This window comes from Haliotis cracherodii, unplaced genomic scaffold, assembly GCF_022045235.1.
Source record: "Haliotis cracherodii isolate W230 unplaced genomic scaffold, xgHalCrac1.p SCAF_5, whole genome shotgun sequence".
NCBI lineage: Eukaryota > Metazoa > Mollusca > Gastropoda > Lepetellida > Haliotidae > Haliotis > Haliotis cracherodii.
Window position 1 is genome coordinate 8,494,240 of NW_027266308.1, and position 26,979 is coordinate 8,521,218.

Sequence of the window (26,979 nt, forward strand, 5' to 3'; positions counted from 1 at the left end):
TGTACACCCATTCTCACTTGCTCACTCTGAGGGGCTTGATTACTTCGACCTAAGGATGTGACCCAATCTCATTAAGATCAGATCTAAGTTCTCGCTGCCGCTAAACAAAGATCTGAGGACATCACATTACGGGTCACATCAGAACGATCTTTCGCGAACTTTGACCGACCACTGAAACGACTAACAGGGAGTTGACATCAGCCAATTAGAAAGCAGCTTTCTTGAGCTTTACGGCACTCGTTTCAACCTGGTGACTTCCATTTCAGACTATGCTTGAAAAATATGTTGACACAGTTCTCTATTAAAATTTTGAAAACTGAACAAACAAACAATCCGGAATGTCTAATATATGGTTGCGATTGTATGGCAGTGCTTCTGTTCAAATGTTTATCCCACGGAAGCGAGAGATAGACAAAAAAATTGACAGAAAATGTCAGGACTACCCCGTGTTAATGTTTTCGAGGTTACATGATTAGAAAACACATTCCGACTGTCACTTTCATGATCTGGTAAGGGACGTTTGATTGATCGGATGAAAGGTCGTTCTGACATGACTCGTAATGGATTGTCCTCAGATCTTTGTTTAGCGATAGCGAGAACTAAGATCTGATTTTAATGAGATTGGGATGTGACCATTTTGAAGATGGTGAATCTGCCAAGTATATCAGTTGATAATCATTATCCCTAACTTGGGACTTGTTTACTTTGACATAAACATGTGACCATTTTGAAGATGGTGAATCTGCCAAGTATATCAGTTGATAATCATTATCCCTAACTTGGGACTTGTTTACTTTGACATAAACATGTGACCAGTTTGAAGATGGTCAATCTGTCAAGTATGACATCCAATCCTGTTTCATCTTTGTAGAAATAGAAGATTTTGAAGATGAGAAGTACAGAAGGGAAAAGAAAAAAGAAAATCGTAAAAAGATGGTGAGTTTCCTGTTGAGTGCCCGCTTGCTAAGACCAAAGAAGAGTAAGTGTTTGTTAAATTTGATCGTCCATCAAGCCTCAATCCAATCTTTTGTTTGATGCAAGCTTAGCCTTAGTACACCATCTTTACTCTTACTCCATGTTAAGCCTCCATAAGCCCAGGACTGGCAAAACACATTACTTACCATGCTTACTGAATGTGCATTTAGGCCAAGTATTCTTTTCGTGTACCATATCGACTGGAACTATTTCACATTTTTACGAAACTCATGTCTACATGTTCTATAGTATCCGACATCAGTTTCCCGTGATACCATAAAAGTCCTCTTGTTTCATAAGAATGGTAAATAACGTGAATTTGTGTGATATTATCTATGTATGCTCCAGTCTATTTTCATAACGTGAGTCAAACAGTTTTGTGACTATATCCAGGTTGATGCAAGACGCAGCGGAGGAGCCGTCTTGTACCCCTGGTTGTTTTATCATGGTAATAGTGTTATGTCGGTCCTGTTTTGGCAGCTATGAAGTCATTTACATCAGTTCAAACTTTCCCAATCATGGTGAGGATTAAGTTAGGATAAGGTATATGGATGAACAACTTCTTTATTACAATTAGGAGTGATGTTTCGGTGTAGGTTCTAACACCGTTATCGTGATAACGGTGTTAGAACCTACACCAAAACGTCGCTCATGATAATGGTGTTATACCCTACACTGAAACATCTCTCATGATAACGGTGTTGTACCATACACTGAAAGGTCGCTCATGATAACAGTGTTACAACGTACACCAAAAAGTTCCTCATAATAACAGTGTTATAACCTAGACCGAAACGTCGCTCATAATAACAGTGTTATAACCTACACTGAAACGTAGCTCATAATAACAGTGTTATAACCTACACTGAAACGTCGCTCATAATAACAGTGTTATAACCTACACTGAAACGTCGCTCATAATAACAGTGTTATAACCTACACTGAAACGTCGCTCATAATAACAGTGTTATAACCTACACTGAAACGTCGCTCCTAATTGTAATAAAGAACTTGTTCATCTATTTTTCTTATCCTTACTTAGTACTCAAACTTCTAAATGCCTCTCAAAGTAGTCATTGTGATGATTGCTGATCAGTGGCAGAAATAAGATTAATATGTACATATTTTATAGAGCTAAACGACCGCCTCCGTGGTCTAGTGGTAGAGTGTCCGCGCGGAGAATGGAAGGTTTGGAGTTCAATCCCCGGCCACGTCATACCAAAAGACGTTAAAAGATGGTACTTGTTGTTACCCTGTCTGGCGCTCGGCATTAAGGGGCGTAAACAAGGACTGGTCGGCTCGGAGTCAGTATACTGTGTCTGAGTGGGGTATTCATGTTAGACTTCGGCATGGTATCTCAGTGAGCTAGCACTATATATCGGCATCAGTCCGGACTAGTACAAGCAGCCACACACACACACACGTGCATGCACATCGCTATATAAGTGCAATAATCTTGGCCGCAACGTTAAACCACATTTCACCTCACCTTATAGAGCTTAAAATGTGACTTGGTTAATCATGTTAAATGTGTTTTACAGTGTAACTTAAGAATTCAGTGGTATGTGTAGCGTGATGTATCAAAGTGCCTTACTGTTTTCTTCACATTCCTGAAGTCTATGCTTGACTTTGATCACTGGATTTTCCTTCCCTTTTAGGCATTGCATCATAATCTTCTGTCTATATTCTCATGTATGTCATCCTTAATTTCACATTGATGAAACATTGAACTGAATGAACGAAAAAGGCTTCTAATTACATATTCTAAAATTTTGAGAGAAAAAAAATTCTAATCATGCTAATAGTAGGTTGCATTGACATTTTAGTAATAAAAAAACATTGTCATCTTCAAAAACTGAATGTTATCTATTGTGTGAGAGTGTTCATTTCTCATTCTGCTTAAGCATATTATTTGTTGTTGAATGAGAACTTCCCATGAACATTTGTAAGTTTTCTGTGGAGTAAAAGAAGGATTGAGGCCATGATGGGCAATGATCATATTTTCCTTTGATGTTTCAGTCTTTAGAGGGACTTTACAAGTTTTCTTTTTATTTCATACTTTCATTTACACATCTGTCATATTCTTACAACACTTATGATTATCATGTAGACCTGTAGAAGTCTGTTTCATAGGGCACCTACAGGAATGGATGTCTCTTGCTTTGGGCAGACCAGCTTCTGTTATCATGGACGTTTACAGCGCTATCTTGCTTAAACACAAGAGTGTAATCATGGAAGCGAAGGGGAGGGGGGGGGGGGGGAGTTGTAAAGCCACGTGTAATGTTATGTGAAGCAGTTGTAAGGTAAAGCCACATGTAATGTTATGTGAAGCAGTTGTGGAGTAAGGTAAAGCCACATGTAATGTTATGTGAAGAAGTTGTGGAGTAAGGTAAAGCCACATGTAAAGTTATGTGAAGCAGTTGTAAGGTAAAGTCACATGTAATGTTATGTGAAGCAGTTGTAAGGTAGAGCCACATGTAATTTCACATGAAGCAGTTGTGGAGTAAGGTAAAGCCACATGTAATTTCACATGAAGCAGTTGTGGCGTAAACCAGGTGCACATGTGTTATCATGATTATGGAGCAAGGTTTGATGGTATGTGAGGCAGTTGAGGCTAAGATAGGTCCACATTTGGTGTTGTGTGGAGCTGGTCTTGTCAACCTCAGTTACCTTTGTTGTGTGAAGTTTAGTATGGGACATAATTCCACTCCATGTGTCTTTCTGTTTCATCTCAATCCTGCTACATTATTTCCTCCTCTCAAACCTCCTTTGTGTGTACAGGGCAGCTCAACTCCGACAAAACGAAACTCAACGGTCTCAAAAAAAGCAGAGTAAGTCATCCACCTTCTACTTTGACAGTTCTGTGTAAAGCAATTTGTGTTACTTAATACTATTACAAACCTCCTCAGAGGGGCTGGAAGTGCCATCCTCAATGCTGGCAGGAAATGTGTGAGTGATCCAGTCTTGTGGGAAGGGACCCCAGACCCTGCGATGTTGCTGGTCAAAAATTCACTTGGACTTGCCAGTGGTGAATTATTGTTTTCAATGTCATCGGATTTAGGGTTGTAGCCTTGTCTGGCTTTAGCACCCTGGACTTCTCTTGTTGGTCTTGGTCACCTTGGCGGTAGCGTCGTGACTAGTTTGTGTGACGACCCGGCTGGTAGGGTCACCTTGGCGGTAGCGTCGTGACTAGTTTGTGTGATGACCCGGCTGGTAGGGTCACCTTGGCGGTAGCATTGTGACTAGTTTGTGACGACCAGGCTGGTAGGGTCACCTTGGCGGTAGCATTGTGACTAGTTTGTGTGACGACCAAGCTGGTAGGGTCACCTTGGCGGTAGCGTCGTGACTAGTTTGTGTGACGACCCGGCTGGTAGGGTCACCTTGGCGGTAGCATTGTGACTACTTTGTGTGACGACCCGGCTGGTAGGGTCACCTTGGCGGGAGCATCGTGACTAGTTTGTGTGACGACCAGGCTGGTAGGGTCACCTCGGCGGTAGCATCGTGACTACTTTGTGTGACGACCCGGCTGGTAGGGTCACCTTGGCGGTAGCATTGTGACTAGTTTGTGTGACAACCAGGCTGGTAGGGTCACCTTGGCGGTAGCATCGTGACTAGTTTGTGTGACGACCAGGCTGGTAGGGTCACCTCGGCGGTAGCATCGTGACTACTTTGTGTGACGACCCGGCTGGTAGGGTCACCTTGGCGGTAGCATCGTGACTAGTTTGTGTGACGACCAGGCTGGTAGGGTCACCTTGGCGGTAGCATTGTGACTAGTTTGTGTGACGACCAAGCTGGTAGGGTCACCTTGGCGGTAGCATCGTGACTAGTTTGTGTGACGACCAAGCTGGTAGGGTCACCTTGGCGGTAGCATTGTGACTAGTTTGTGTGACGACCAGGCTGGTAGGGTCACCTAGGCGGTAGCATCGTGACTAGTTTGTGTGACGACCAGGCTGGTAGGGTCATCTTGGCCGTCTCTCACCATTGGCCAGCCATCTGTATCTTCTTGACCGTCCAGGGCTTGTAGTGACAGAAACACACGAGGCAGTGGCAGGTCCTTGATGCTCCACTTCAATGGCTACTGTGTTTCCTCACTGACATGGACAGCTTGATCTTGGCAGCTGTCTGAGCGTGCCTTCCCGGCTCCCATCAGCAACTGCCCCTACTGCAGACTCTTGCCAAGGAGTTATCAGGTCATCATCCTCCAGATCAGAGGGAGCCTGGAAGTGTTGTGCAAGATGGTGCCATTCCTCTCTTGTCGCATACTCCCTTTTAAGATTGTAGGCAGACAGGATTGTGGTCATGAATGGCACCTTCTGTCCATCACATGCCAGGGTCTGAAGAAAAAGCGTGGAAACATTTGTTGAGTGTTTCTGCTTGTAAACATCTTCTGCAATAACTTTTACGGGTGGCTGGCTCCCATTTCAGAACATGCCTTCCAGGCAAAACAAAGTCCCAATAAATGTAAATGAGGAATTGCATAGGTCAGTCCTTTTTATGTTTTATACTTAGACAATACCTGTATTGTCGCCCAGGTCATCACCGGGATGATACATGATTTAATTCAGAATGATAAACCTGGTGGCGCACATGTGCAGGTCACATGGCAACAGAGATATAACTGGAATACTGTTAAAAGCGGCGTTAAACCCAACTCACTCACTCACATGGCAACGCGTGACAGCTTTGAGGATGTCTGTTGAGGATGTCCCAGCTAAATGTGTAGGCTTTTCTGTATTACCTCTCTGCGAAGTATGTTAAATGGTTTGGCTATTGGTCTTTTTGTAAGTATGTCCTATTAAAGGGAATACCTAAGAATTCCTAACATATACTCACTCATCATGTAACGCTGAAAGGCACTTTACTTTCTAGTAACAATTGTTTCCATTGATGTATTATCCAAATGAAATTATGAAACTAGATTACTAATTTTATAGCATCACATCATCAGCATACTGGTTGTATAAGATTTTATTGTGATTCTTTTGCAGAGGAAAAGTAGAAAAATTAGATATACTCATCGACGACGACGGTGAGTAAAACTGAATCATTTGAATTGAATATTTAAGGTGCTCTGGTAGTATTTATTGATGACAAAAGCACCAAGCAATTAAAACGTTGTTGTTGTTTTTCTCTTTCTGAACATGTTGAGTCATTCTGTGTGTAAATGATTGGGGGGTCAGGCTTGCTGACTTGGTTTGATGCATGTCATTGTATCTCAATTACATAGATCGATGCTCATGATGTCAATCACTGGGTTGTCTGGTCCAGATTCAAATATCATCAGACCGCCTTATATAGGTGGAATATTACTGAATGTATCTTTAAACAACAAGAAAACATTTTATAAATGAAAACTATTGTATGTGTGTAAAATACGTCATTGATAATGATCTCAACAGAGACCCTGCAGTCTTGTCAAAATCCCGTGAAGTTGAGATGATTGTGTTGTTACAGAAGTAAAAGATGAAGATACAGAGGAGGAGTGTAAGGAGATGGCCTCACAGCCGGGCTACGAGATGTTGTCCGAGAGAGAGAGAAAAGTATGAACAATCAATCCTTGAAGAGCAATAAGGCTGTCACATGGGGACAGGGCTGGTTTTAAGGTTTTGATGGAATGATGCCAAAGAGAATTTTTTTAAGCCATGATATGTTGAGGTGTTTCATATATACGTTAATTGTATATCCTGCATGGCCCAGTGTATGTCCTACATGGCCCAGTGTATGTCCTCCATAGCCCAGCGTATGTCCTGCATGGGTCAGCATATGTCCTCCATGGCCCAGTGTATGTCCTCCATGGTCCAGTGTATGTCCTGCATGGCCCAGTGTATGTCCTCCATAGCCCAGCGTATGTCCTGCATGGTCCAGTGTATCTCCTCCATTGGCCAGCGTATGTCCTCCATGGCCCAGTGTATGTCCTGCATGGCCCAGTGTATGTCCTCCATAGCCCAGCGTATGTCCTGCATGGTCCAGTGTATCTCCTCCATTGGCCAGCGTATGTCCTCCATGGCCCAGTGTATGTCCTGCATGGCCCAGTGTATGTCCTCCATAGCCCAGCGTATGTCCTGCATGGTCCAGTGTATCTCCTCCATTGGCCAGCGTATGTCCTCCATGGCCCAGTGTATGTCCTCCATAGCCCAGCGTATGTCCTGCATGGGTCAGCGTATGTCCTCCATGGCCCAGTGTATGTCCTCCATGGTCCAGTGTATGTCCTCCATGGTCCAGTGTATGTCCTCCATGGCCCAGTGTATGTCCTCCATGGCCCAGCGTATCTCCTCCATGGCTCAGCGTATGTCCTCCATGGCTCAGCGTATGTCCTCCATAGCCCATCGTATGTCCTCCATGGCCCAGTGTATGTCCTCCATAGCCCAGCGTATGTCCTGCATGGGTCAGCGTATGTCCTCCATAGTCCAGTGTATGTCCTCCATGGTCCAGTGTATGTCCTGCATGGCCCAGTGTATGTCCTCCATAGCCCAGCGTATGTCCTCCATAGCCCAGCGTATGTCCTGCATGGTCCAGTGTATCTCCTCCATTGGCCAGCGTATGTCCTCCATGGCCCAGTGTATGTCCTCCATAGCCCAGCGTATGTCCTGCATGGGTCAGAGTATGTCCTCCATGGCCCAGTTTATGTCCTCCATGGTCCAGTGTATGTCCTGCATGGGTCAGTGTATGTCCTCCATGGCCCAGTGTATGTCCTGCATGGGTCAGTGTATGTCCTCCATGGCCCAGTGTATGTCCTGCATGGTCCAGTGTATGTCCTCCATGGTCCAGCGTATGTCCTCCATGGCCCAGTGTATGTCCTCCATGGCCCAGCATATGTCCTCCATGGCCCAGCGTATCTCCTCCATGGCTCAGCGTATGTCCTCCATGGCTCAGCGTATGTCCTCCATAGCCCATCGTATGTCCTCCATGGCCCAGTGTATGTCCTCCATGGTCCAGTGTATGTCCTGCATGGGTCAGCGTATGTCCTCCATGGCCCAGTGTATGTCCTCCATGGTCCAGTGATTGTCCTGCATGGTCCAGTGATTGTCCTGCATGGCCCTGTGTATGTCCTGCATGGGTCAGCGTATGTCCTCCATGGTCCAGTGATTGTCCTCCATGGTCCAGTGATTGTCCTGCATGGGTCAGCGTATGTCCTCCATGGCCCAGTGTATGTCCTCCATGGTCCAGTGATTGTCCTGCATGGTCCAGTGATTGTCCTGCATGGTCCAGTGTATGTCCTGCATGGGTCAGCGTATGTCCTCCATGGTCCAGTGATTGTCCTCCATGGTCCAGTGATTGTCCTGCATGGGTCAGTGTATGTCCTCCATGGCCCTGTGTATGTCCTCCATGGCCCAGTGTATGTCCTCCATGGTCCAGTGTATGTCCTCCATGGTCCAGTGTATGTCCTCCATGGCCCAGTGTATGTCCTCCATGGCACAGCATATGTCCTCCATGGCCCAGCATATCTCCTCCATGGCTCAGCGTATGTCCTCCATGGCTCAGTGTATGTCCTCCATTGGCCAGCGTATTTCCTCAATGGCACAGCGTATGTCCTCCATGGCCCAGCGTATCTCCTCCATGGCCCAGTGTATGTCCTCCATGGCCCAGTGTATGTCCTCCATAGCCCAGCGTATGTCCTGCATGGGTCAGCGTATGTCCTCCATGGCCCAGTTTATGTCCTCCATGGTCCAGTGTATGTCCTGCATGGGTCAGTGTATGTCCTCCATGGCCCAGTGTATGTCCTGCATGGGTCAGTGTATGTCCTCCATGGCCCAGTGTATGTCCTGCATGGTCCAGTGTATGTCCTCCATGGTCCAGCGTATGTCCTCCATGGCCCAGTGTATGTCCTCCATGGCCCAGCATATGTCCTCCATGGCCCAGCGTATCTCCTCCATGGCTCAGCGTATGTCCTCCATGGCTCAGCGTATGTCCTCCATAGCCCATCGTATGTCCTCCATGGCCCAGTGTATGTCCTCCATGGTCCAGTGTATGTCCTGCATGGGTCAGCGTATGTCCTCCATGGCCCAGTGTATGTCCTCCATGGTCCAGTGATTGTCCTGCATGGTCCAGTGATTGTCCTGCATGGCCCTGTGTATGTCCTGCATGGGTCAGCGTATGTCCTCCATGGTCCAGTGATTGTCCTCCATGGTCCAGTGATTGTCCTGCATGGGTCAGCGTATGTCCTCCATGGCCCAGTGTATGTCGTCCATGGTCCAGTGATTGTCCTGCATGGTCCAGTGATTGTCCTGCATGGTCCAGTGTATGTCCTGCATGGGTCAGCGTATGTCCTCCATGGTCCAGTGATTGTCCTCCATGGTCCAGTGATTGTCCTGCATGGGTCAGTGTATGTCCTCCATGGCCCTGTGTATGTCCTCCATGGCCCAGTGTATGTCCTCCATGGTCCAGTGTATGTCCTCCATGGTCCAGTGTATGTCCTCCATGGCCCAGTGTATGTCCTCCATGGCACAGCATATGTCCTCCATGGCCCAGCATATCTCCTCCATGGCTCAGCGTATGTCCTCCATGGCTCAGTGTATGTCCTCCATTGGCCAGCGTATTTCCTCAATGGCACAGCGTATGTCCTCCATGGCCCAGCGTATCTCCTCCATGGCCCAGTGTATGTCCTCCATGGTCCAGCGTATGTCCTCCATGGCCCAGTTTATGTCCTCCATGGCACAGCGTATGTCCTCCATGGCCCAGCGTATCTCCTCCATGGCTCAGCATATGTCCTCCATGGCCCAGTGTTTGTCCTCCAAGGCCCAGGGATATCTTTGACATTATTTATGCCATGGGTCAAGGTCATTCTCAGTGTTGAAAAAGGTTGTTTACGTGTTAACGCAAGAAGTATTTATTGTAAGAAGTGAAGTTCCTTGCATGCGGTGGTGATATCATTGCAGTATTGTTTCTTGTTGACAAGAGGTGACCGACTTGACATACCAGTATTAACCTCAGCATGCGAAGCATTTGGGTTTCCACTACTTTTACTTTTTGAACCGTGTGTCACTGATTTCAAACTGTTCACGTTCCATGTAGGCATCAGGACAAAGCAAATTGATTAAAAAAAACATACAATTTTATGTTCAAACCCTCTTGGGATTACCACCTGAGTGTGCTTTACACATATCTTCCCCCTGTAAAAACACATTTATCCTACTGCAGTTGGGCCAAAAGATACACTCATCCTAAAGTAGTTGGGCCAATAGACACTCTTATGCTACTGCAGTTGAGCCAGTAGACACTCCCATGCTACTGCAGTTGGGCTGATACACACTCATCCTACTGTAGTTTTGCCAATAGACCCACTCATCCTACTGCAGTTGGGCCGATAGACTCACTCATCCTACAGTAGTTGGGCCGATAGACACTCTCATCCTACTGCAGTTGGGCCGAAAGACACTCTCATCCTACTGTATTTGGGCCAATAGACACTCTCATGCAGCTGTAGTTGGGCTGATAGACCCACTCACCCTACAGTAGTTTGGACAATAGACACTCTCATGCAGCTGTAGTTGGGCCTAGACACACTCATCCTACTGTATTTGGGCCAATAGACACACTCATCCTACTGTATTTGGGCCAATAGACACACTCATCCTACTGTATTTGGGCCAATAGACACACTCATCCTACTGTATTTGGGCCAATAGACACACTCATCCTACTGTATTTGGGCCAATAGACACACTCATCCTACTGTAGTTGGGCCTATACACACTCATCTGGTGATGGATATAGATACTGTATGAATATTGGGTAATGAGATGAGCTACTACGAACATGGTATATCTGGATATTTGTGATATATGCAAGAGATTTATTATACATTTGCTGTTCAATTTCAGCTATGCAACTCCATTGGGATGACACCTGCCAACTATTCAACTATAAAAACCTGCATCATCAAAGTAAGATAATGGATTCAGAATGATTTTACCTCCAACTTGTATTGTCATTTATTTTTCCTTTCTTGCCCATTCCAAGTGATTATTGCGTAGCCGTCTGTGCTAAATACTTTTGTCACTACTAACCCAAACTGGGCTATTAGCATCATTTTCAGTAGAATTTTTTGTTATTATGAGAACTATTATTAGCTGAGGATACTAGACCAAACAGATTAATTATACAAGACTCAGACTTCAGACAAGTGGCTAAAGTCGCAGACTGGTGTAGATTGATTATGTCCGATAAAGCTGATTGAATAATTCATATCAGATCATAACCTCCACTCATTACTTGTTTCTGTATGTAAACTATTTGAAAAGGATTTAGTAGTGAGTATGGTTTTACGCCGCTTTTAGCAATATTCCAGCAATACCATGGCGGGGGACACCAGAAATGGGCTTCACACATTGTACCAATGTCGGGATTCGAACCCGGGTCTTCGGCATGACGAGCGAACGCTTTAACCACTAGGCTACCCGACCGCCCCTGAAAAGGATTTAACTGACATATAACTATGTATAGTTGCTGTAAAGATTTTTTGTTTTTTGTTTTGTGTCAGGACTACCTCCAGAGGCGACAGGGATTTCCAGTAAAAATCCGATATCCAAGTGGCATGGATAAAACTCATCGCCGTAAAATCATGAGTTTTCTCTCAGACAATGGCTGGATAGGTGTCACGTGAGGTTGCCCGTAGCCTGCCTGTGGCAAGAAATTCAGTAAGGGAAGAGATTCAGAGACGCATCATGGGGACAGCAAGCAACAAAGGAGTCAAGAAAACTTGGAGCTGGGTCACCACACGTGTGGGATGGTTCTGGGGGCCAATAAGACAGGGAGAGGCACTTGGAGTGTCGTATTTATTTCCTGATGGTGTGCAATGCCAAATTGATGCTTCCTATGTAGCCACAATGGTGTGTCTTCTCCAACACATGTCTGTTAAGTTAAAGTTCTTGTACAATCTGTATCTACTAGCGCAAAACCTGTTCCATGTATAAAAGGTCTGATTGTAATTTATTCCTTGTGCAAATCTTGTGTTTGGTTTGGCAAGTTTCAGCCATTTGTGTGTTAACTTCTCAGATTATCATGTGTAGCTGTACATAAATGAGAGAGTGAGAAAGCAACGGGGATTGTCGTGCACGTGCCATTATCAGCATTTGCAAGCAAGGTGATCTCTCACGACAATGATTCATCCGCAGTGCAGGAATGTGTACCACATATCTGTTGGATCCATGGTGGAATATTGACAGTAGTCCTATCACAGCAGCTCAGGAATATCACCTCATGACGGGCCAAGTTGCCCTCATGCACACGAAAGTGTACCTTTAGGTTTTGTCATAAGCAATATGCATTGCTCATCATTTGTAATGATCATTGAAACCATTTTAATAATTAGCTCACTTGCCATAAAGGTCCTTGTCGGCGTATTTCTTTTTCGTTCACACATCTTTCACATTTACAACATTTTTACATTACATTTTTTCTTGGTTTGTTACAGAACTGGTTGCTATGTACAAAATATCCGATTGTCATTCACATCTTGTCCATCCATTATTGGATCAGTGTGAGACTACTCTCAGCTATGTATCCTAAAGACTGGTCGTCCGTGATCCAAACCAACTTCACATCGAGACTTTGATCATGGAATAATAATTTCATATCATAAATCAGAATAGATGGACGACTTGGCTGATAAAAAAGTCAAGTTTGTTGCGGGTGATTTTACATCTGGTTGACCCATTTTAGTTTATCAAGTTCAGTTGTAAAATTATTTTATGTCTTTGTCTGATTTGGGTCACATTATGTACCTAATTTTAAGGCCAAACGTGAAATGGTGCTGCCAGTAATTCTGATTATTGTGTAAGTGATCCAGTTTTTATTACTCAAATAGGCCTGAGTCCTGTTTCCTTCCTATAGCCCCAACCTGATTGGGTACTTGCTGTGCAGAGTTGCGTTCCTTGGGCACGCCAGAAACCTATGATTGTGGGTTCGAATCCCGGTTCGCCCCAATTATGGTTCTTGGTTGGTCATCACCATGCCCGTGCTTGTGGGTTTCACCGAAATGGTAAACGTCTGAGACCTGCATCACTTCAGGCTTTACTCCCACATTAAGTTGACATGCCGTGATATAACTGGAATACTGTTAAAAGCAGCATTAAACCAAATTCACCCACCCACTTTGAATGGTAACTTCAGGGACACGGATTGGCTCCGGAGTGATAACTTAAACCAATATTGACTTGATGTTAACCAAATGCAAATAGACAGACCAGATAACCAGCTGAACTGTGCAGTATGGAGGAGGTGAGAGGTCTGTGAGACTGCCGTTGTTATGAGGCTTAAGGATGGTGTTCTAGTAATGGATTGAGTGCAATCTGAAGATTGGACAGTCGGGACAGAAAGGACTTCTTGTTTTCTGTTTTCTTGTATTATTTCATGCTGAGTAGGATCTCGCATTGAAGCAGATTAACAGTTTGGTTAGAACTAACTTTGTTAGTTTTTAGCTCAATGCACTTGTCACAGCAAGATAACTATATTAAGTGTTGCACTTCCTGGATGAAAGCACATGGTTTAACTCGTAGGCAAAATATTGTCTGCTTAGTCTTAGTCTAATGAAAGTCTTCAGTAAAACATTATTGGAAACCCTAGAAGTTAATGTGTTGTAGTATTTGTTTACTTTGTCCTACTCTCTTCTATTTATGAGATGCATAATGTTAATGTGAGAATTGGAGAGAGACAACAGTTGTCCGTACGTACGTTCAGCTGGATGTGTGACTAGGAGTCTGTGTGGAGCTCAATGCTGTCTATATGTTCCTGGGTATTGTGCTGTGTGTCATGTACAATGTGTTGCTGTAGCCACTGCTTCTCTAGTCCATGTTAGTGTAGAGGATAATGAATCTCTCCGTTGCCAGGCTCCAGGAGCCGCTCGGCGCCTGGCCCCAGTCTTCACTACACCGCTGCCCAGCCCTCCTGTCTTGTTGCTACTGGAGTAAGACCATGCCATTTTCACAACTGTGGTGTCAGAGAACTGGTGTTAATTCATCCTCCCCTTGCCTTCATTGTTAAATGCTCTTGTGACCGCTGTGATTAGTATCAAGGAGTAGGGCAAGCACCAACTGTAAAAACAGCAGCTGGGAAATCAATTCTATTTGAGTAGGTGCCAATTTCAATTTCTAACTAGACTACAATTTTTGAAATATCTGTCACTGACTGTTTAGTAGTATGTACTAATCTTAAAGATGTTCTTTGATTATGAGGTGTATATATAGGAATTATATTCCTCTTTATTTGTTCATGAATCTGAGAAACTCAGTTTTAAAGAATCAATTCAAGGAAATTTTAGATTAAGTGTTTGGGTTAGTACCTATCATTTAGATTAGATTTTATTCCGATTCAAGATTTTTAATCAAAATATCATTGTGCATCAAAAATGTCCCCCTGCTTCTATCTGACGTCATGGTGTGACATGAATCCCTGCTCTGAATGACACACCAGTGTGGGTAACCTTGGCATTGGTGTGACGACACTTAGCAGAAGACGCAAAGATTGACTTGTGTGTGACCAACCCAGCTGTATGTGTAGCGGGTGTCCGCTGAATGAATGTTGTATGAGATGTATCAGAGTGTGATAGCACCACCCCACTATCCACTGTGTCAGTCTGTCTGTGTGTACGTACATACCATATATACATTCAGAATGACGTACAATGTATGTCATCTGGTATTACCCTCCTGCTCTACACCCACTGTATACAAGTGCGATGAGGGGAATAAAATCTTTAATCTTACTCCTTGTTTATGTCATTTATCAAGTCAGTCACAACTGTAAGGATTGTTTCAGTGTATACAGCACTTTCTTTTGGATAAGTTCACTTTGCGACGGTGCCGGTGCCGGTTGACCAAACCCGCGATTGGTACCAGCGAGACATCTTGGACCATGTTGCTGGACCTCTTTATGACAACCACATCTCAGCATCACGACAAGTGTTAAATGGCCTCAACAACACGATGATGTGTAACATTTCTGCAGCATAATAAAACACAAATTCCTTGTACTCTACATAGTCCTGATTTAAGCCTTTTAAACTTGTTTGGGTCATTTTGGACCACAAAATCCTTCAAAGACAACTCCCAATGCAACAACGCGGGGTACAGTGCATTGTCAGTTATCAAGTGAATCATTATTCTATACTAAGATCCGGGTTAGAATAGGTCTTCAGCAACCCATGCTTGCCCTAAAAGGCGACTATGCTTGTCGTAAGAGGCGACTAACGGGATTGGGTGGTCAGGCTTTCTTACTTGGTTGATGCATGTCGTCATATCCCAATTGCGTGGATCGATGCTCGAGATATCAATCACTGGATTGTCTGGTCCAGACTCTATTATTTACAGATCACCGTCATATAGCTGGAATATTGCTGAGTGCGGCGTAAAACAACCAACCAACCAATCCATTGTATACTCTTCCAAAAGAGTAAAGGGTCATGAAATATAAATGTTAATACCTAACACCAAAATACATCCTATCGTTTGCACTAGTGTGCTGCCCTTTACCAAGGGGTAATTGCCAACAGACGTCAATGGTGTACGTAACGTTTAACCTGGGGTAATTGTTGCAGGTCAGGTCATGTTTTCCGATTAGTCCTGATTCACTTTGCACTTCCTTGATAGGCATCGTTGTGTCTGGTGATGTTGAAACGATCGTCAAGCCAATGTCAACCTGAGACATAACGGTTGTGGCAATGGATCGGTTTTTCTGTGGTGTGACACCGAACCCCACTCCATATTGTGCAAGGAAGGATCACTGGACAGTACAATCGGGATAACATTCTGACACCCTTTGTTGTCCCGTTTGCAAGGGATTGTTTGTCTTTCAGGACCACAACGCCTGTGCTCATGCATGAATCGTCAATGCTCACATCCAGCAGCCCAACATCCATAGAATGGCCAGCAATGAGCCCAGACCGTTACCCCATTGAACACGTCGGGAACATGATGTGCGCGACGTCATAGGTCGCCGACCACGATGGCTGAACTTGGCCAGGTGCTGCAAGAGGAGTGGGACAGACTCCCGTAAATCTCCACTGGGAGACTCATATGCAGTATGCCTTGTTGAGTGAATGAATGTTTGACAAATCGTGGAGGTATTACGTACTACTGATCCAAAAACGTCAACTTTGAAATTGCCCATATTAGCCCCCTCATCCTTCAAGGTCATTGCTGGCTTACCTCCCATATTAAGCTGACACGCCGCGATATAACTGGAATACTGTTAAAAGCGGCGTTAAACCCAACTCACTCACTAATTCAAGATCATTGGCGGTCATACAATCTACAGTCATGCTTCACCTCCAGTTGTAGTGTGTTCCCAATTCGTTCATTATTATCATACAACTCTTACTAAAGTTATATCCCTGTATCCCCTACTTTTTTAAAGAGTATATTATGATATATGCCTTGGACCTCTTCACCATCTTGTTCTTAGTCCGGTTAGTGAAAATGACAACGCCAAATGTAGGCGTACAGTCAGATTATACTGTTCTTTCAGGTTTGACATGAGCAGTGGTATTACCAATACTGACTCACCTCGCATGCCTCTTCGATTTCTTGGGCATTCCAGAAACCTATGATTGTGGGTTCCAATCCCGGTTCTCCTCGATTATGTTTCTAGGTTCGTCAGCACCATACCCGTGCTCGTGGGTTTCACCCAAGTGGTAAACATCTGAGGCCTGCATCACTTCGGGCTTTCCTCTCACATTAAGCTGACACGCCATGATATGACTGGAATACTGTTAAAAGCGGCGTTAAACCCAACTCTTCACCCACTCACTCACCACTTTCAACTGGGCAAGTTGGTTGGAGTATACAGAGTCTACATCCAATGGGCAATGTGTGGAATATAAGACAGGACAACAAATAAGAAATGGAAGATATTTACTTGCAGCGACAACAAACCTAAGAGACCAACATCTATATATAAAGTGAGTAAAAACAGTATAAATACAGCTTGTTTCAAAATAAACATATCTACGTCCGCACTCAGTATACTGTAGATGTAAGTGCACAACTGTTGGCAGTCATCGACTCATGCATGCAAAAAGCCAGACTGGCGTTCAGACATATTCGACTAACCATTCGGTAATTGAATAGGGAATTTGTCAGTTAGTATTCATAAGCACTAAACTTTTGCTCAAAATCTTTTGGCCAGTGTTTAGTGGAACAGTTTGCAAAGCAGAAACTTGAAAAATTTACAAAATGTGAGAATTCTGGGTCTTTTCTCCCCAAATGAACACAAATGGGATCAATGATTAGATGTAACTTTCAATCTAAACTGGATAGAAAACATATTGCCAGCTAATTGTGAACAACATTATTTGGTGGGGCTGACGATCACAATATTTATATGAGAATAATGTTATTTTTTAATATGTCTAAACTTTTATGTCTTGGATAAACAGTAAGAGTCTTCAGAGCAACAGATGTAATGATGCCACAGACATTGTATAGATCATGGCTGTCTAACTACAGGTGCAGTCTGAACATCTTTGGTGTTATATATATGTAATTTATTGAGAGGATAGCATGCTTATTCAGGATAGTGTTGACTATCATGATGCATTCAACAGATGGACGTGTGAAGGTTGAGACTCCGTCCATCAGAGTGAGTATGGTTTTACGCCGTTTTTAGCAATATTCCAGCAATATCAAGGCAGGGGACACCAGAAATGGGCCTCACACATTGTACCCATGTTGGGAATCAAACCCGGGTCTTCGGCCTGACGAGCAAACGCTTTAACCACTAGGCTACCCCCCCACCCATCAGAACTGACACACACACTTTTACAGTACACATGCATTTCACATCTCCGATGCAGGTGTCTCATCCTTCAGATATAGCTTTCATCTACTAGGTATGCCCTAGTTGCCAACAAGGAGTTAAGGAGCAAGAATTATATTTTTGGGGAATTTTACATATGCCTCACATTGTTGGGAAAAAATTGTGTGCCCTTTTCCTCTAACCCTCAGAAGACTATATTAAAGTATACAAAGTATAAAGTTTGTTATTTTTATTTATTTTACCAAAAAATAAATTGAACACCTGTTTATGTTACATGAAATAATGGAGCTCTGAACATTCAAATATAAATGATTATCTCAAACCAAACTCTGGGCGGTCGGGTAGCCTAGTGGTTAAAGCGTTCGCTCGTAACGCCGAAGACCCGGGTTTGATTCCCGACATGGGTACAATGTGTGAAGCCTATTTCTGTTGTCCCCTGCCATGATATTGCTGGAATATTGCTAAAAGCGGTGTAAAACCATACTCACTCACACACTCAAACCAAACTCCTGTGTCTTTGCCCCTGCCTGAAAGTGAAATGGCTGCTCCCTTAGGCTTAAAAAAAAACAGAATTGGTTCTCAGGCAGTGGCTTTTGAAAATATAGTGCGGGTGGGCGGTGATTTTTAAATTTGTTGTTGGTTGTTCAAAATAGTATGTAATCAAATACACAGTTGCGTGATCAAATAAGCAGTTGTGTACAATCAACCTGGGAAAGCGCCTCCTTACATAAATGTATTCCTTGATGAGTAAAATACTGGAATACAGTATTTGATAACCATTGGACTTGGAATATTTAAGGATTATTTTTTTTTCTAAAATGGAAATAAAAACGAAATGTGAGGCAAACTTTATGATGATGCAGGCATGCCTGAGAACAAAGATTATTATTTTTTTTAGCCTTAAGGAGGTCAGGTCCAATTATTGAGGCTAATAGTGGTAGCCTTGGTTGATTAGCACATATACAAGTACGGTACCTTTGGTGATCTAAAAAAGCAAGAGATCTATTTAATGGGCTTTTTGGAAACATGATCATGTTGAATTCCATGGTACAACGTTTGCAGTAAATTACTATGTACACTTCAGCACTCCTGATTGGTAGAAATGATGCTAGAGGTAGAAGGCTATACAATGACAGTTCCCTGTATTGTCATCACCTTGGACAAGCAGGCAAGTATCCACTTCATCCGAATCCAGGTTGTTTTGGGTGAGCAACATTAAACAATCTTCTCTGGTACATGGCACATTATATGTTAAATGGTTTATATACTACTAAAATAAATTAGGACCACTCGAATCTTTCCTGTGAGTGTAGTTAATCTGTCATGGCAGATATAGCATAGATATAGCATGACTGATTAAATACAGTAAATATGAGCAAGTGAGTCAGTAAGGTTTTACGCTGCTTTAAGCAAAATTCCAGCATTATCACAGCAGGGGACACAAGATTGATTAAGGTTTTACGCCGCTTTTAGCATATTCCAGCAACATCACGGCGGGGGACACAAGAAATGGGCTTCACACATTGTACCCATGTGGGGAATCAAACCCGGGTCTTCAGCAACGCTTCAACCACTAGGCTACCCCAGCGCCCATGGTAATTGGAAAGAATCAGGTTGTCCTTAACTTTTTTGAGTAGTATAGATGCTTATTGATCTGGATGGTCGGTAAACAGTAGTCTTGTATGGATTGGGTAAATGCAGTCATGTAAGTTGATGTACAGATGGCAGTTGTTCATGTCAAATGTTCACCTGTTAGAAATGGGTTCTAGCACCAGAATGTCTGGGTTTGTCTGTGAATGGGACTGTGCAGGTACTCTCTATTCACAAGTCCTGTTGTGTGGGGAAACAAATAACAATGAACATATCAGTGGACTAATAGTGTGTGAGTTGGGTTTAACGCCGCTTTCGGTTAAACGTATTCCAGTTATATCCCGGCATGTCAGCTTAATGTGAGAGGAAAGCCCGAAGTGATGCAGGTCTCAGATGTTTACCACTTCGGTGAAACCTACTAGCACGGGTATGGTGCTGACAAACCTAGAAACATAATCGGGGCGAACCGGGATTCGAACCCACAATCATAGGCAGAGGACTTACAACAATGAATTAATCAGAAAACAGCATGGGGTATGTCATCACATGTGTATCATGTTAAACAATGGAGGAGCACAAGCAGCTAGGCTGATGAGGTGTTTTGTAAAGAGACATGAAGAGTTCCTGAGAGGAGGCCAGTCCAAGAGAAGAGACTACAATACTGTACTCTGTCATACCATCAAATCTAAAACATCACTTCATTTACTGAGAGGATGGATATTTTCAGTCTATCCGTTACATCCCACACATTCACGCTGTCACTGCTGAACTGGTAAAGTGAGAAAAAACGAGTTCAGAAATGACAGATTAACTATAGTTCTTTAACTTGTGTAGTATGCACATTTGTCAACACTTCTAGTAACTAGAGTTGAGAGGTACACATTCTATATTCAGTCCATTATAAACACTCAGATTCTGTACAAGCCAATAGTCGCAATTTATTATGTTCTCTCTTTAAAAGACTTGACATATTACACTTAAGGTGTCAAGACATTTGCTATGCTGTATGACCAAACCACCACTTGATCACTCATACACATCAGGGGTAGTTCTGGTGCTGTGCATATCTCGGCACCACGTTTGTAGTTGGCTATCTTGTATCTTGTGGTAGCAGCTTAACCTCTTGTATGTTCCATTGAAGAGCATCATCTAACTCTATGGTCATCGAGCAAACTCAGCGGAAACGCTGATGTTTGCATGATGCACAACACATTTTAGAGAATCTTCTGTGTCCACACAATCTGGCTGTCCGGATCATCTTGCACTTCATCATCGGAAGTTTATCTTCACAAACTCCTGTATTTTCTGAAACAGAGACAACTCATATCTTTACTACGTGTTCATGAAAGAAGGCAGTGATGGCTTGATATCATCTTATGACTAAGAAACTAGGCTGGAAGATTTGTTGTTGTCATCATGTCAACCTAGGACAAAATATCCCATGATTACCTGGGACAAGGGTTGATGAATATGGGGGTTGAGGGGGATGAATGTTGTGGTTGAGGGTGATGAATGTCGGGGTTGATGAATGTGGGGGTTGGTGAATGTGGGGGATGGTGAATGTGAGGGGTGATGAATGTGGAGTTGATGAATGTCGGGGCTGATGAATGTGGGGGTTGGTGAATTTGGGGGTTGATGAATGTGGGGGTTGATGAATGTGGGGGTTGGTGAATGTGGGGGGTTATGAATGTGGAGTTGATGAATGTCGGGGCTGATGAATGTGGGGGTTGATCAATGTGGGGGTTGATCAATGTGGGGGTTGATGAATGTGGGGGTTGATGAATGTGGGGGATGATGAATGTAGGTGTTGGTGAATGTGGGGGGTGATGAATGTGGAGTTGATGAATGTCGGGGCTGATGAATGTGGGGTTGGTGAATTTGGGGGTTGATGAATGTGGGGGTTGGTGAATGTGGGGGTTGATGAATGTGGGGCTGATGAATGTGGAGGCTGATGAATGTGGGGGTTGATGAATGTGTAGGTTGATGAATGTGGGGGTTGAGGAATGTGGGGGTTGGTGAATGTGGGGGTTGATGAATGTGGGGGCTGATGACTGTGGGGGTTGATCAATGTGGGGGTTGATCAATGTGGGGGTTGATGAATGTAGGGGTTAATGAATGTGGGGGGTGATGAATGTAAGTGTTGATGAATGTTGGGGTTGGTGAGTGTGGGGGTTGATGAATGTGGGGGTTTGTGAGTGTGGGGGTTGGTGAATGTGGATATTGAAGAATGCGGGGGTTGATGAATGTGGGGGTTGATGTATGTGAGGGGTGATGAATGTAGGGGTTGATGAATGTAGGGGTTGAGGAATGCGGGGGTTGATGAATGTAGTGGGTGAGGAATGTGGGGGTTGAGGAATGTGGGGGTTGATGTATGTGAGGGGTGAGAAATGTGGGGGTTGAGGAATGTGGGGGTTGAGGAATGTGGGGGTTGATGAATGTAGGGTATGAGGAATGTGGGGGTGAGGAATGTGGGGGTTGATGAATGTGGGGGTTGAGGGAGGATGCTCACTAGGAGTCAGAGGGGGCAGTGAGCCACTTTCCACTCTCACAGGCAGATAATGGTCCATCAGAACATCTTCCTTGCACTCATTAGCATTGACTGGTGACTTATAGTCATAACATAGTATTAAAAAAGACAAACAGGTTCTCATGCAGTAGGTAGTAGGTAAAAGGTTTTGAACAGTTATCAGTGGTGATAGGGTCAAATTTGGCATGCCTATTAAATAGCTTGATCAAACTGTAGAAACTAATTTGTAGTTTGTAAGGATTTAGATAGGAGAGGAACTTCAACCTGCATGTCATTGTTCAGTAAAAGCATTGTCACATGCACACTTTCTGTGAAAAGCATTGTCGAGGCACCGACTCTCGCTAATTGAGGAAAGAATTGGCATGTTAAGATTCATTCTACTGGCAGTTATTCCAACATGCATTGAAACGAATGACATTACTTGTCATCCTGATGAGATTCCTGCAAAACAAACCTCCTTGTGCTGCTTGGTACTTACGCTGCATCACTACTTGCACTATGGTGACCGCACTCGCCTCCTCTCGCGAGTTTTTCACCACACACGTATATATTCCAGAATCGTCAATAGTAGCACTACGTATTACCAACTCTCGACCACTTATTGAGATTTTATTGTCGCTAGTGAGTTCCTTTCCATCCCTCTCCCAGTGAATTGTGGGTCTGGGATAGCCACTTCCTGTACATCGTAAACGGACAGTTCCTCCCTCCATCACCTTTCCTTTGTATGGATCCAGTTTGGCTCTAACACGTTCTAGGTAATGAAAACACAGTCAAAAATCCCAGACAAGAATGAAATAATGACAAAGCTTCCTTCATGCATGCTCTTGACCTGCTAGTGTCATGCAGCAACTCAACTACACTCTGCTAATGTTAAATGTAAGTTCAGAGGAAAGATGCAAAACATTTCTTAAAATGTTAGGAGTGATAAGTCTTTCAACATTCTCAAAAACATCCTAGTGTGAAAACGTCTCAAATACTTATGGCTTTGGAAATATTGTAACTGTTGTAGAGATTTTCAAAAACTGAAGCTGAACAAAACGTTAGTCATGACATGTGAGGTTATCTGACATAATCAATTGACCGAAAGCTCATTAGATGTTGAATGCATACCTCTAATCATGAGTTGTACTTGTTTCTTGGCCATGGTGGACACCCCGTTCTCTGCCTGGCACTCATACTGCCCAGCGTCATAGTCCTGGGTCTGCATGATTATCAGGGTGCCATTTTCAAAGGCCCTGAAGTGGCCCGTGCTCATCACAGGGCGGCCATTCTTCAACCATGTGATGGTTGGTGTTGGTTGGCCATACACCTGGCAGTGCAGGAAGGCATTGTCTCCGGGCCTTATCTTGATCACCTTTGGAGATGGCAGGATTCGCAGAGGCACTGCAATGTAGTTTTATTTGTTTGTTGTTTAACAATTCAATCAGCAATATTCCAGCAATATGATGCCAGTCTGTAAATAATCAAGTCTGGACCAGACAAATCAGTGGTTAACGTCATGAGCATCAATCTACGCAACTGGGATATGATGACATGAATTAAAAAGAGTCAGCAAGTCTGAATACCCTTTCCCACCAGTCGCCTCTTATGACAAGCATGGGTTGCTGAAGACCAATGGTAACCCTGATGTAGCCACTGCAATATAGAAAAGTGGGCATTAAGGGCAGATAGTCCTACTTGTACAATAGAGTGAGTAATTGAGTTGGGTTTAACGCAGTATTCCAGTTATATCGCGAAGTGTCAGCTTAATGTGGGAGGAAAGCCAGAAGTGATGCAGGTCTCAGATGTTTACCACTTCGGTGAAACCCGCGAGCACGGGTATGGTGCTGACAAACCTAGAAACATAATCTGAGCGAATCGGAATTCGAACCCACGATCATAGGTTTCTGGCATGACCAAGGGACACAACTCCGCACAGCGAATTGCAGCACCTCAGACGACTGGGCCACCCGTGCCCCCTAGTAGGATAGAAGAAGATGCAAGGAGATAGAAGTGAGTGAAAGGAAATGAAAGATTTAGTTGCTTCTTAATTCCACTGCTCAGTTCAATACTGAACCAAGGACCTCACCTCGGACTTGAACATTATATCTTTCAATCTGTGGTACGTCATTCCCTCGGGCAACCTGGCAGCTGTATATTCCAGTGTCATCTTCTTTGATGTTCTTGATCCACAGGGAGCCATTGTTGAAGAGGGTGAACCTGTAGCCAGTCTGAACCACAAACCTACCAGACAGAAAGCATAATCAGTTTCATTTCAGAACAATATTTTAGCATAATCTGTACGGATTTAAACAGACCATTCTTGATGCTGATGGGGCACCTGGTATTTGCTTTCGTCCTTGAAATAAGAGAAACAATCTGCAGTGACTCCATTAGGATATACTTGGTGTAGTGGCCATTAAATGTTTGAGTCCCCTGATGGGATTCGAACCACGGACCTTCTGATCAGAGGTCGGACGCCTTGTCCACATGACCAAAGAGCTTAACCCCGTCAGCAAGCTGACAAGGTAAGGATGTCATCCGTGATAAGAGAAACAATCTGCAGTGACTCCATTAGGATATGCTTGGTGTAGCGGCCATTAAATGTTTGAGTCCCCTGATGGGATTCGAACCACGGACCGTCTGATCAGAGGTCGGACGCCTTGTCCACATGACCAAAGAGCTTAACCCCGTCAGCAAGCTGACAAAGTAAGGATGTCATCTGTGGGATGACTCCACGCCCTGCTACATACTCCCCCGTTAACAGAAGGCACGTCCGGGGTCGCATAGTAGGGTACTTATTTTGAACTTATTTTGCTCAAATTTAATATGAACATGCTCAGCCCCATGTTGGGCGCCAGTGTTGCGGCCATAACATTTCCGAGTCCCGTGATGGGATTCGAACCACGGACCTTATGATCAGAGGTCGGACGCCTTGTCCACATGACCAAAGAGGTTAACCCTGTCAGCAAGCTGACAAGGTAAGGATGTCATCTGTGGGATGACTCCACACCCTGCTACATACTCCCCCGTTAACAGAAGGCACGTCCGGGGTCGCATAGTAGGGTACTTATTTTGAACTTATTTTGCTCAAATTTAATATGAACATGCTCAGCCCCATGTTGGGCGCCAATTTTGCGGCCATAACATTTCCGAGTCCCGTGATGGGATTGGAACCACAGACCTTATGATCAGAGGTCGGACGCCTTGTCCACATGACCAAAGAGGTTAACCCCGTCAGCAAGCTGACAAGGTAAGGATGTCACCTGTGGGATGACTCCACGCCCTGCTACATTGGCATCATACCTGTCTCTGTACCACGTGACTAGGTCTCGATCCGTGCGATGTATCCGACAGTTTATGAGGACATCCTTATCAGGGCGTACAAGAATCTCATAGTCCTCGCCCTTACGTCGCTCAATAACATTTGGACCATCTGAAATAAGTGTCAGAATTACTAAATAGAAACACAATTACGTTACCTTATTCGACGTAATAAGCGCCCAGGGCGCTCTCAAAATTACAAATAGGGGGCTCTTATTAGAATATTATTTGGGTGGAAAAAAAAGAGTTGAAAGATAAATTTCGTGGTTTATGCTGACAGCCTGAAATGTTTATGTACAAGAGATATATATTTCAGAATCTAATAGCCCATAATTAACGTTGCATATAACACAAGAGTTCATATTATACGCAAATAAATAAGGCTTGTGTACATTGATCAATGGGAAAGGGTGCTAATTGGGATTGTTCACTAGCTAATATGTTAGCAATTATCGCCATGGGCGCTTATTACGTCGATTACAGTATGCTACATTCCAACTCTGAAAGTATACCACTTGAAAGAAGTTAAGGATGACAAATACTTTTATATCATTATAGTTATCCATCATGGGTGGTCCTTAACTTCTTTTGAGTAGTATATATGATCTACTGTTCTATGATGACCATGTGCATGGAAGTTGTACCGTATATGAACTTTTGTCCAGATTTAAGATGGATGCTAGAAACACTGACCATCACAGTTGCTGTGGTACTCGTCTTCTGCTGTGGTGTAGCCATCTTTACAACAACCATACGCTGAGTGTCGGCAGTTGAGAGGCGCGGCAGTTGTTAACAGCGCAGGATATGGTGTGGTCTTCACTGCAAGGAAGCCCACATAACGCTGGTGAGACATCAACAGCCCCGACACTTACACACCAGCTACATGGCTAGTGCACAGGTAATGTACAGTTTTACACAGATTTCATATCTTAGTGATGGTGAATGAGTATTGTTTGAACACTGCACGCAGCACTATTTCCACTTTCTCACAATGGCCAGAAAAGTAGACACAATCCAGTTATGTTCCATGACAATGTGGTGTAATATGCAATCAACCAAGTCATCGAGTGTGATCACATAAGAGAGAGAGTGATCTAACCGTGTAGATCCAGGTTAGAATTGGTCTTCTGCAACCTTGCATGTTGTATGAGTGAGTGGGTATGGTTTTACGCCGCTTTTAGCAATATTTCAGCAATATCACGGAGGGAGACAACAGAAATGGGCTTCACACATTGTACCCATATCGGGAATCGAACCCGGGTCTCTGTTATGATGAGCGAACGCTTTAACCACTAGGCTACCTGACCGCCCCTCAAACCAATAAAATCACCTCATACAAGAAACCTAACTGGTTAAACTGATTGTTATATTTGTATGTCCATCTTGAACATTGAAATAGGACAAGTACTAAGCTCCCTTCTCAATCAACTGACGGTAGTCATACTCTGCATATCTATGTTCAATTGACCAGTGTTTAAAACTGATCCATATATGTTGCTATGAGATCCATATATCATCTATGTTCAATTGACCAGCGTTTAAAATTGATCCATATATGTTGCTATGAGAATATATAACATATCTATGTTCAGTTGACAAGCGTTTAAAACTGATCAATATATTTTGCTAAGAGAATAAAAAACATATCTATGTTCAATTGACCAGTGTTTAAAACTGAGCAATATATTTTGCTATGAGAATATATAACATATCTATGTTCAATTGACCAGCGTTTAAAACTGATCCATATATTTTGCAATGAGAATATGTAACATATCTATGTTCAATTGACCAACGTTTAACATTGATCAATATATTTTGCTGCCAGAATA

The 26,979-nt window shown here is 43.6% G+C and overlaps 3 protein-coding genes across 4 annotated transcripts in view; 1 reads left to right on the forward strand and 2 right to left on the reverse strand.

Annotated features, from left to right (window-relative positions):
* LOC139442787 (transcriptional adapter 2-beta-like) overlaps positions 1–14,677 on the forward strand; it is a 28,864-nt gene extending 14,187 nt beyond the window's left edge. The window contains exons 12-17 of one of the 2 annotated variants that reach the window (XM_071223678.1): positions 872–936; positions 3,757–3,806; positions 5,964–6,004; positions 6,430–6,515; positions 10,797–10,859; positions 11,456–14,677. In XM_071223678.1, coding sequence (XP_071079779.1) covers positions 872–936; positions 3,757–3,806; positions 5,964–6,004; positions 6,430–6,515; positions 10,797–10,859; positions 11,456–11,578 — 428 coding nt within the window. In that variant the 3' untranslated portion in view covers positions 11,579–14,677. Of the gene's footprint in view, positions 1–871; positions 980–3,756; positions 3,807–5,963; positions 6,005–6,429; positions 6,516–10,796; positions 10,860–11,455 lie in introns of those variants that run through there. The other variant, XR_011651702.1, reaches the window with a different exon arrangement.
* On the reverse strand, positions 8,034–8,898 carry LOC139442149 (uncharacterized). Its single transcript, XM_071222953.1, has 3 exons — positions 8,811–8,898; positions 8,260–8,486; positions 8,034–8,087 (listed from the first exon to the last, which is right to left on the reverse strand). Exons 1-3 carry the CDS (start codon positions 8,896–8,898, stop codon positions 8,034–8,036), a joined length of 369 nt encoding a protein of 122 aa, XP_071079054.1.
* A 3,519-nt stretch (positions 14,678–18,196) lies between the features above and the next one.
* LOC139442386 (papilin-like) overlaps positions 18,197–26,979 on the reverse strand; it is a 177,724-nt gene continuing 168,941 nt past the window's right edge. Inside the window, exons 37-42 of the mRNA XM_071223189.1 lie at positions 25,841–25,966; positions 25,130–25,259; positions 23,913–24,067; positions 22,955–23,227; positions 22,323–22,595; positions 18,197–20,622 (exon numbers count right to left, since the gene is read on the reverse strand). Of these exons, the coding sequence (XP_071079290.1) occupies positions 20,492–20,622; positions 22,323–22,595; positions 22,955–23,227; positions 23,913–24,067; positions 25,130–25,259; positions 25,841–25,966 (1,088 nt within the window). The 3' untranslated portion in view covers positions 18,197–20,491. The remainder of the gene's footprint in view (positions 20,623–22,322; positions 22,596–22,954; positions 23,228–23,912; positions 24,068–25,129; positions 25,260–25,840; positions 25,967–26,979) is intronic.